At 43.3% G+C, this 12094-nt stretch overlaps 1 protein-coding gene across 1 annotated transcript; it reads left to right on the plus strand.

The window, feature by feature from the left end:
* Positions 1 to 1747: 1747 nt before the first annotated feature.
* LOC110521197 (transcription factor PU.1) lies at positions 1748 to 11347 on the plus strand. The gene is made up of 5 exons (XM_036968700.1): positions 1748 to 2302; positions 5129 to 5222; positions 5494 to 5693; positions 9153 to 9315; positions 10680 to 11347. Exons 1-5 carry the CDS (start codon positions 2270 to 2272, stop codon positions 10997 to 10999), a joined length of 810 nt encoding a protein of 269 aa, XP_036824595.1. The 5' UTR covers positions 1748 to 2269; the 3' UTR covers positions 11000 to 11347.
* The last annotated feature ends 747 nt before the right edge of the window (positions 11348 to 12094 follow it).

Consider the following 12094-nt stretch of genomic DNA (forward strand, 5'->3'; position numbering starts at 1 on the left):
TTGGTGAGTCTGGTTGGAATGGCTGCTGCAACCCTTGTGTCTTTGAGTCATGAGAGAAAGAGAGAGACATATAGGGGTTTTCTCTAACTGACCTCATCAGGTGTTTTTCCATAATTTAAGATTAGTTTAGCTGAGACAAATTATTCATCCAAAATGGCACCCTATTCTCTATATAATGTACTACTTTTGACCAATTGCTCGTGGTCAAAAGTAGTGCATTATACAGACGTAGGATCTTAATTTGAGCCAGTTTGCTACAAAAGGATAATAATCCTGCAGCAACAGGAAATGTGAATTATAATTATTGGACATATTTGTAGGGGTTGATACACTTTTTTGTAAGGAAAATTAAAGTCTGAAATTTTAAAGTGGAAATTCCCACATTTCAGAAGCTTTTTTAAACCTCAAATACACGACAAGTTTTAAAATGTCCTGCATTGCAGGAAGGTTCTCCTGCAACGTGACCAAATTAAGATCCTACATCTGTACAGGGAAACGGTTGCCATTGGGGACTGAGACAGGGCCCTGGTCAAACGTAGCCCTCTAAGAGTGCCTATGGGTTCTGGTCTAAAGTAGTGCACTACATAGGGAATAGGGTTCTATAGGGCTCTGATCTAAAGTAGTGCACTACATAGGGAATAGGGTTCCATAGGGCTCTGGTCTAAAGTAGTGCACTACATAGGGAATAGGGTTCCATAGGGCTCTGGTCTAAAGTAGTGCACTGTATAGGGAATAGGGTGCCATTGAGTACTGAGAGACAGTTGCTGTGGAGATGCTTTGAGAGTTGTGTAAGAGAGAGACGGGTGTTTTCTGCAGATCTAACAACCTTCCTGCAGGGACAAGAATATACACTCTAACATGTCGGGAAGAAAAAAAAACACAAGAATCTTCACACATTGGCATTAATAGGAGGTTCAGTTACTGATGATACTAGCCTCTTGTTTAATAAAGCAGATTTAGACAAAAAAATATAGTTTAAAAAAATAAATACAAATAATCTGGGTTCCAAAAACAACCAATGTAACAACAGGTCTGAGGCCAGCAATATGATGCAACTGTCCAAAACAAAAACTGTGTTTCCACCAATCATGAGAATAATGATGTCTTTCTGTACCATCACGTACGTAACTATACAATTCAATCCATGCACCTTGGTTCCCAGGCATCTTTGGGTTGTGGTGGCTTGCAGTTGTTTTTCTCATTGTCATGACTCATGTATCTAATAAGGAATTGAATCTGTTAGTTCAATCACAGTTCCTCATTTAGGAGTGTGTGTGTGTGTGTGTGTGTGTGTGTGTGTGTGTGTGTGTGTGTGTGTGTGTGTGTGTGTGTGTGTGTGTGTGTGTGTGTGTGTGTGTGTAAATGTGTGTTTGTGTGTAAATGTGTGTGTATGTATTTATGTGTGTGTGTGTATGTACGCTACCATTCAAAAGTTTAGGGTCACTTAGAAAATCTCCTTGTTTTTGAAAGAAAAGCACATTTTCTGTCCATTAAAATAACATAATATTGTTTAGAAATACAGTGTAGATATTGTTAATGTTGTAAATGACTATTTATATTTATTTATTCACTGTGTTCATTCAATCTATTTATCTGTAGCTCTATGTGTCACTGTGTCACTTCCTCCAATGTATTATATAGGACAGGACCTTTAATTTAAAAAAAGGGAACAAGCGCTTTTCCCAACTTCACTTTTGGTTCAGACTTCTCTCAAAACTCTTCAACAATAACCTCTTATCTAAGTCAATGTTTTGACGTATTTACTGACAATACCATTATAAACAATATCACTGTTATATACAGTAGCTAGCTATAACTCTCCCACGAGTAAAAAACATGTTTTTTTATGTTCAGTTATTTTAGTGCATTTACCAGATATAATAGTTAAAATCCTGAAAGATAGGTTGAGTCATTGTTTAAAATCTTGTCAGAAAAGCAGTGAGACCAAACCCATGAATGTGAATATGATTGGTTCAACCCTCTGACAAATCAGCAACTATCAGGAATTGGATAAAGGTGATAGAAGTGGAAGTAGAGTAATGGTGTCGGTTTTAATGCTCTCAGCATTGTTTTTCAGCTCTGTTTGATCTGACAGTGGTCAACTGTCAACATTTGTATACAAACTTTTAAAAAAAGGATTTCAATCAGAATTTCAATCAGAAATTCAAGGGAATTAAATCTAAAGGATATTTCTCAGTTAGTTCATGTAATCGTAACTGTGTGTTTTTTAAAAGCGCTAAACTCACAAGGCTCTTCTAAAGTCATCTCCATGCATATGATGGAAAGCTACATCATATCATCTGTAAGTATTTTGTGTGCATTTTGTTTGTTGCAAATGTGGCTGAGAAATGTGTTAAAAGTACATGTGAAATATGCCAAAATGTGGGTAAATTGTCAATTTACAAGCTGTTCTTTATGATTTTTGTTAAATATATAATAAACTTTGTATTTATATCCAATGAGATGTGTATTACATTGTACAATTGGCCCAGCGTCGCCCCTGTTTGGCCGTCATTGTAAATATGAATTTATTCTTAACTGACTTGCCTAGTTAAATAAAGTTTAAATAAATAAATTATATATATATATATATATATTATATACACACACTACCGTTCAAAAGTTTGGGATCACTTAGAAATGTCCTAGTCTTTGAAAGAAGAGCACATTTTCCGTCCACTAAAAATAACATCAAATTGATCAGAAACACAGATTGCAAAAGATTGTGTTTCAAAGAATGGGTAATTCTATATACTGTAGGCGGAGTACATGTCTTACTAGTGAGATATATACTGTATATATACACTACCGCCACTTAGAAATTTTCTTGTTTTTGAAAAAATGTAATAATTTTCTGTCCATTAAAATAACATCAAATTTATCAGTAATACAGTGTAGACATTGTTAATGTTGTAAATGACTATTGTAGCTGGAAACGGCTGATTTTTTAAATGGAATATCTACATAGGAGTACAGAGGCCGATTATCAGCAACCATCGCTCCTGTGTTCCAATGGCACACTGTGTTAGCTAATCTAAGTTTATCGTTTTAAAAGGCAAATTTATCATTAGAAAACCCTTTTGCAATTATGTTAGCACAACTTGAGAAACAGACCCGCAAAACACCAGTCTCAACGTCAACAGTGAAGAGGCGACTCCGGGATGTTGGCCTTCAAGGCAGAGTTCCTCTGCCCAGTCTCAACATCAACAGTGAAGAGGTGACTCTGGGATGCTGGCCTTCTAGTCAGAGTAGCAAAGAAAAAGCCATATTTCGAACTGGCCAATAAGAAGAAAAGATTAAGATGGCAAAAGAACAGACACTGGACAGAGGAACTCTGCCTAGAAGGCCAGCATCCCGGAGTCACCTCTTCACTGTTGATGTTGAGACTGGACAGAGGAACTCTGCCTTGAAGGACAGCATCCCAGAGTCACCTCTTCACTGTTGACGTTGACACTGGACAGAGGAACTCTGCCTTGAAGGCCAGCATCCCGGAGTCACCTCTTCACTGTTGACGTTGACACTGGACAGAGGAACTCTGCCTTGAAGGCCAGCATCCCGGAGTCGCCTCTCCACTGTTGACGTTGAGACTGGACAGAGGAACTCTGCCTAGAAGGACAGCATCCCGGAGTCGCCTCTTCACTGTTGACGTTGAGACTGGACAGAGGAACTCTGCCTTGAAGGACAGCATCCCGGAGTCACCTCTTCACTGTTGACGTTGACACTGGACAGAGGAACTCTGCCTAGAAGGCCAGCATCCCGGAGTCACCTCTTCACTGTTGACGTTGAGACTGGACAGAGGAACTCTGCCTTGAAGGACAGCATCCCGGAGTCACCTCTTCACTGTTGACGTTGAGACTGGACAGAGGAACTCTGCCTAGAAGGACAGCATCCAGGAGTCACCTCTTCACTGTTGACGTTGACACTGGACAGAGGAACTCTGCCTAGAAGACCAGCATCCCGGAGTCACCTCTTCACTGTTGACGTTGAGACTGGACAGAGGAACTCTGCCTAGAAGGCCAGCATCCCGGAGTCGCCTCTTCACTGTTGACGTTGACACTGGACAGAGGAACTCTGCCTAGAAGGACAGCATCCCGGAGTTGCCTCTTCACTGTTGACGTTGAGACTGGACAGAGGAACTCTGCCTAGAAGGCCAGCATCCCGGAGTCGCCTCTTCACTGTTGACGTTGAGACTGGACAGAGGAACTCTGCCTAGAAGGCCAGCATCCCGGAGTCGCCTCTTCACTGTTGACGTTGAGACTGGACAGAGGAACTCTGCCTAGAAGGACAGCATCCCGGAGTTGCCTCTTCACGGTTGACGTTGAGACTGGTGTTTTGCGGGTACTATTTAATGAAGCTGCCAGTTGAGGACTTGTGAGGTGTCTGTTTCTCAAATTAGACACTCCAATGCACTTGTCCTCTTGCTCAGTTGTGCACAGGGGCCTCCCACTCCTCTTTCTATTCTGGTTTGAGGCAGTTTGCGCTGTTCTGTGAAGGGAGTAGTGCACAGTATTGTACGAGATCTTCAGTTTCTTGGCAATTTCTCGCATGGAATAGCCTTCATTTCTCAGAACAAGAATAGACTGACGAGTTTCAGAAGAAAGTTCTTTGTTTCCTGTAATCGAACCCACAACTGCCGATGCTCCAGATACTCAACTAGTCCAGTTTTATTGCTTCTTTAATCAGTACAACAGTTTTCAGCTGTGCTAACATAATTGCAAAACGGTTTTCTAATGATCAATTAGCCTTTTAAAATGATAAACTTGGATTAGCTAACACAACGTACCATTGGAACACAGGAGTGATGGCTGCTGATAATGGGCCTCTGTATGCCTATATAGATATTCCATTAAAAAATCAGCCGTTTCCAGCTACAATAGTCATTTACAACATTAACAATGTCTACACTGTATTTCTGATCCGTTTGATGTTATTTTAATGGACAGAAAATTAATTAATTTTTTCAAAAACAAGGACATTTCTAAGTGGCGGTAGTGTATATATACAGTATATATCTCACTAGTAAGATATGTACTCAGCCTACAGTATATAGAATTACCCATTCTTTGAAACACAATCTTTTGCAATCTACCTTAATTTTTGACATGTATGAGATCTTTCTTTCCCAAAGGCATCCGAAGAAATAATCTCATATGAACCCGAGAATTATAGATCACCAGTAGAGATATACTCGTATCTCACCAATGTTGGAGAACTTCACGACGGTGGGTGGCAAAAACACACTATGAACATGGTGATAAAGATTCACTCGTTAAATACTGAATAGCTGTCCGATAAGGTTGCGATCAATTCAATTCAGTCAGTTTAGCAAGTAAACAATTGAAATTCCAATTGTCCTCATTGAAAAGAAGTGACGGTAACAGGTTACTTAAAGCCTGACAGTAAAATGCTTTTTAACTAGTTGTAAGCATGTATGAGCCTTTATAATGTCTCATATCAATGCTTATAATATGTTATGTCTCTCTTATGGTTTAGAAAACGGTTGGGACTACCACTCTGACAGAGGCATGCACCAGAGTGACTTGTTGGAAACTTCCTCACAAGAGAGTCACCTGACAGAGCTCCAGAGTGTCCATTCCCAACAACTCCTCCACCCCTATCGCTACCCCGATACCGACACCCTCCATCTGCCACTAGTAGACCCTGGACTGGGACCCCTAACCCTAACCTCACAGGTTAGTTCAACTCTAGTAGACCCAGGACTGGGACCCTTACCCATCTCCCCAAAGGTTAGTCCAACTCTAGTAGACCCAGGACTGGGACCCTTACCCATCTCCCCACAGGTTAGTCCAACTCTAGTAGACCCAGGACTGGGACCCTTACCCATCTCCCCACAGGTTAGTCCAAGTCTAGTAGACCCAGGACTGGGACCCCTAACCCCACAGGTTAGTCCAACTCTAGTAGACCCAGGACTGGGACGCCTAACCCCACAGGTTAGTTCAACTCTAGTAGACCCAGGACTGGGACCCCAAACCCCACAGGTTAGTCCAACTCTAGTAGACCCAGGACTGGGACCCCTAACCCCACAGGTTAGTTCAACTCTAGTAAACCCAGGACTGGAACCCCTAACCCCACAGGTTAGTTCAACTCTAGTAGACCCAGGACTGGGAAGCCTAACCCCACAGGTTAGTCCAAGTCTAGTAGACCCAGGAATGGGACCCTTACCCATCTCCCCACAGGTTAGTCCAACTCTAGTAGACCCAGGACTGGGACCCCTAACCCCACAGGTTAGTTCAACTCTAGTAAACCCAGGACTGGAACCCCTAACCCCACAGGTTAGTTAAACTCTAGTAGACCCAGGACTGGGACGCCTAACCCCACAGGTTAGTCCAACTCTAGTAGACCCAGGACTGGGACCCCAAACCCCACAGGTTAGTCCAACTCTAGTAGACCCAGGAATGGGACCCCTAACCCCACAGGTTAGTCCAAGTCTAGTAGACCCAGGACTGGAACCCCTAACCCCACAGGTTAGTTAAACTCTAGTAGACCCAGGACTGGAACCCCTAACCCCACAGGTTAGTTCAACTCTAGTAGACCCAGGACTGGGACCCCAAACCCCACAGGTTAGTCCAACTCTAGTAGACCCAGGAATGGGACCCCTAACCCCACAGGTTAGTCCAACTCTAGTAGACCCAGGAATGGGACCCCTAACCCCACAGGTTAGTCCAAGTCTAGTAGACCCAGGAATGGGACCCTTACCCATCTCCCCACAGGTTAGTCCTACTCTGTCTCTGATTGTCTTGGCAACTTATGCTGTATGTATAATAAAATTAGCATTTCAGAGGAGAACAGTGTCAAAGTTGTGAAAAATATAAAATATGTATTGGCATAAAGTAACTCTGACAGATGACCTAACATGCAGCCCATGATGAAAGATTCCAAGGCCTTTTATGGTATAGTGGTATACATGATTACTATCAACAATGTACAATATCTAGAGAGGTTAGTATAGTGGTATACATGATTACTATCAACAATGTACAATATCTAGAGAAGTTAGTATAGTGGTATACATGATTACTATCCACAATGTACAATATCTAGAGAGGTTAGTATAGTAGTATACATGATTACTATCAACAATGTACAATATCTAGAGAGGTCAGTATAGTGGTATACATGATTACTATCAACAATGTACAATATCTAGAGATAATACTCTCTGTATTTGAGAGGGAGTACAGAAAGGGGACTGGATGTTATGTGATGTTATGTCTACACAGTTGTCTGTGCTGACAGTGGGTTGCTCAAAGATGCGCTTTTTTTCTGAGCGAGGGTACGTTTAGCCACGACCACTAGCCTAGCAGGGGAAAGAGCAGCAGAATAGTGCACACTCACCAACCGCTGGGCTGTGGATAGTCTAGGCTACACCTCAGTTACTCAACCTCCTTATTGAGACATCATCTGAGGCACTGCAATGAGTGGGGGAGGAAAACCTGGAGAATGGCTTTGGAGGCTATAGAAGAATGGCTTTGGGAGCTATAGAAGAATGGCTTTGGAGGCTATAGGATAATGGCTTTGGGGGCTATAGGAGAATGGCGTTGGAGGCTATAGAAGAATGGCTTTGGGGGCTATAGGAGAATGGCTTTGGGGGCTATAGGAGAATGGCTTTGGAGGCTATAGGAGAATGGCTTTGGGGGCTATAGGAGAATGGCTTTGGGGGCTATAGAAGAATGCTTTGGGGGCTATAGGAGAATGGCTTTGGAGGCTATAGAAGAATGCTTTGGGGGCTATAGGAGAATGGCTTTGGAGGCTATAGGAGAATGGCTTTGGAGGCTATAGGAGAATGGCTTTGGAGGCTATAGAAGAATGTTTTGGGGGCTATAGGAGAATGGCTTTGGAGGCTATAGGAGAATGGTTTGGGGGCTATAGGAGAATGGCTTTGGGGGCTATAGAAGAATGGCTTTGGAGGCTATAGGAGAATGGCTTTGGGGGCTATAGGAGAATGGTTTGGGGGCTATAGAAGAATGGCTTTGGGGGCTATAGAAGAATGGCTTTGGAGGCTATAGGAGAATGGCTTTGGGGGCTATAGGAGAATGGCTTTGGGGGCTATAGGAGAATGGCTTTGGAGGCTATAGAAGAATGCTTTGGGGGCTATAGGAGAATGGCTTTGGGGGCTATAGAAGAATGGCTTTGGAGGCTATAGGAGAATGGCTTTGGGGGCTATAGGAGAATGGCTTTGGAGGCTATAGGAGAATGGCTTTGGGGGCTATAGGAGAATGGCTTTGGGGGCTATAGGAGAATGGCTTTGGAGGCTATAGGAGAATGGCTTTGGGGGCTATAGAAGAATGGCTTTGGGGGCTATAGAAGAATGGCTTTGGAGGCTATAGGAGAATGGCTTTGGGGGCTATAGGAGAATGGCTTTGGAGGCTATAGGAGAATGGCTTTGGGGGCTATAGGAGAATGGCTTTTGGGGGCTATAGGAGAATGGCTTTGGGGGCTATAGGAGAATGGTTTTGGGGGCTATAGGAGAATGGCTTTGGGGGCTATAGGAGAATGGCTTTGGGGGCTATAGGATAATGGCTTTGCATTTGTGATAAGAAGTGAATCCCCACAGAATGACGTAAAAAACATCAGTCTCTAAAGCATTTGGCCTGGACTTTTAAGGGTATTTTTCAGTTACGACTGTCTGTCCATTGTGCTTTTGACAATTGCTTTTAGATTATATTTAGTTGACCTTCCACTACTTCCTCTTTCAGTGAGATGCCGGCCCATTTTGTCATTTTCAAAGTAACACAATCCAACAGTCTCTCAGGCCAGTCTACTAAAGCAACGGTTATTTATACAGGAGGTGTGTAGTTGATCACCAAATCACAGAGTAATAAAAGCAAACACAATACTAAGCCTAACAGAATCAAGGTCTTGTTTTTTTATTTTTAACTCTGCATTGTTGGGCACGTAAGCAAGCATTTCACGGTTAAGTCTACATCCGTTGTGTTCGGCGCATGTGACAAATACAATTTTATTTGAAATATTTCTATTTCAGTGGGCCTGCCTAGATAAAGAGGGTTTCCGACCTTTCATCCAGAACTTGTGCTCAAAATGGCTCCCCAATGTGTTATATGTCATATAGATGCTAAATAAAACATACAGTACAACCATCCGTCAAATGATCTGTCCATTCTTCTCCACAGATGCCTTATTGCAGCCGTACAGTGTATTACCATCAGCAGGCTCCCGTGTCCCCTAGCCGCTACTGCTCAGAGGAAGAGGGACCTGGGGGCCACAGCCCCACCCTGGAGGTGTCTGAGGGAGAGGAGGACTACGGAGACCATATCCCCTCTGGGGGAGACTCCAGTAAATCCTGACTAACTGACTGACTGATTGACTGTCTGACTGATTGACGGAGTGACTGACTGATTGACTGACTGATCTGGCTGACTGTCTGGTTGACTGACTGATCTGACTGATTGACTGACTGATTGTCTGACTGACTGACTAATTGTCTGACTGACTGACTGACGGATTGACTGACTAATTGTCTGACTGACTGATTGACTGACTGATTGGCTGACTGACTGACTAACTAATTGTCTGACTGACTGATTGACTGACTAATTGTCTGACTGATTGACTGACTGATTGACTGACTAATTGTCTGACTGACTGATTGACTGATCTGGCTGACTGACTGATTGACTGACTAATTGTCTGACTGACTGATTGACTGATCTGGCTGACTGACTAATTGTCTGTCTGACTGATTGACTGACTGATTGACTGATTGATTGACTGATCTGGCTGACTGACTGATGGACTGACTAATTGTCTGACTGACTGATTGACTGACTGATTGACTGACTAATTGTCTGACTGACTGATCTGGCTGACTGACTAATTGTCTGACTGACTGATTGACTGACTAATTGTCTGACTGATTGACTGACTCATTGTCTGACTGACTGATTGACTGATCTGGCTGACTGACTGATGGACTGACTAATTGTCTGACTGATTGATTGACTGACTCATTGTCTGACTGACTGATTGACTGATCTGGCTGACTGACTGATGGACTGACTAATTGTCTGACTGATTGATTGACTGACTGATTGACTGATATGGCTAATCTGGCCCACTTCTGGACCATAATTCTAACTGGGCCATAATACCTGGTAGATGTGGGCTGGATTTGGGCCATAATAGTGTTGTTGTCTGGGTAGTGTCCTATTCCGTACAGGGATCACTGTCAATGCAGAAGATTTACTATAATAATTATAATCCAAAAATAACCAACAATACATTTTAACCGGAGTATGGGCATGTGGAAACGAGTGGGTGTGTCGAAAGGAGTGGGCGTTTCAAAAGCAAGCAGCTAATTGGTCAGATATTACTGCTCTGCTTAACCAATCTGCCTTTTAGCTAACCCTAAAACTTTTCCTAACCTTACCCTAATTATCCTGACCTGCTACGTTAATTATCCTAACCTGCTTCGGAAGTTCTCCTAACCAGCTACGAAAAGCCAATTCTGACATAAACTGTATACCATCTAGTCAAAACCTCTAACCTATAGCAGAGCGCTTTTGACACACTCACTCCTTTCCACACGCCCACTACTCCAGGGTGCAGGTACCCTTAGTTGAAAATGGAGAAATTATAAGAAAATGGAATCCCATATGAATTCCTTATCTCCAATATCCCAACGATATCTCCCTATCCAGGTAGCAAGAGGAAGATCCGGCTGTACCAGTTCCTCCTGGATCTGCTGAAGAAAGGAGACATGAAAGATAGCGTGTGGTGGGTGGAAAGAGAGAAAGGTATCTTCCAGTTCTCTTCTAAACACAAGGAGACTCTGGCCAATCGATGGGGCATGCAAAAAGGAAACAGGAAGAAGATGACCTACCAGAAGATGGCCAGGGCCCTGCGGAACTACGGCAAGACGGGAGAAATCAAAAAAGTCAAGAAGAAACTGACCTACCAGTTCAGTTCAGAGGTACTGAGGAAAGTCTCAACTACAGAGAGGAGGCACTTCCCTCACTAAGGATACCAGAGATTGTTTATGTAATGCCTCTTTATACAGGCTTTGGGTTTAGGTCTACCCTCACTGATATGCATTGCAAATAGGACAATCAAATCAAAAATCTAATTTGATTGGTCACATAAACATGTTTAACAGATGTTATTGCGGGTGTAGCTAAATGCTTGTGTTCTTAGCTCCAACAGTGCAGTAGTATCTAACGATACACAAAAATACACACAAACCTAAAAGTTATAATGACTTTTCCCTGTTCACCCACGACTGCGTGGGCAAACACGACTCCAACACCATCATTAAGTTTTCTGACGACACAACAGTGACAACGATGAGACGGCCTATAGGGAGGAGGTCAGAGAACTGGCAGTGTTGTGCCAGGACAACAACCTCTCCCTCAATGTGAGCAAGACAAAGGAGCTGATCGTGGACTACAGGAAAAGGCGGGCCGAACAGGCCCCCATTAACATCGACGGGGCTGTAGTGGAGCGGGTTGAGAGCTTCAAGTTCCTTGGTGTTCACATCACCAACGAACTCTCATGGTCCAAACACACCAAGACAGTCGTGAAGAGGGCAGGACAAAACCTTTTCCCCCTCAGGAGACCGAAAAGATTTGGCATGGGCCCCCAGATCCTCAAAAGGTTCTACAGCTGCACCATCGAGAGCATCCTGACCGGTTGCATCACCGCCTGGTATGGCAACTGCTCGGCATCTGACCGTAAGGCGCTACAGAGGGTAGTGCGAACGGCCCAGTACATCACTGTGGCCAAGCTTCCTGCCATCCAAGACCTATATAATAGGCGGTGTCAGAGGAAAGCCCATACAATTGTCAGAGAGTCCAGTCCCCCAAGTTATGGACTGTTTTCTCTGCTACTGCACGGCAAGCAGTACCGGAGCACCAAGTCTAGGACTAAAAGTCTACTCAACAACTTCTACCCCCAAGCCATTAGACTGCTGAACAATTTTTTTAAATCGCCACCGGACAATTTACATTGACACCCCCCACCCCCGACTCGGGACCGGTGCCCCTGTATATAGCTGCGTTATTGTTATTCCTATTGTGTTACTTTTTATTTTAGTCTACTTGGTAAATATTTTCTTCTT

The sequence above is a fragment of the Oncorhynchus mykiss genome, chromosome 30 (assembly GCF_013265735.2).
Source record: "Oncorhynchus mykiss isolate Arlee chromosome 30, USDA_OmykA_1.1, whole genome shotgun sequence".
Classification (NCBI taxonomy): domain Eukaryota; kingdom Metazoa; phylum Chordata; class Actinopteri; order Salmoniformes; family Salmonidae; genus Oncorhynchus; species Oncorhynchus mykiss.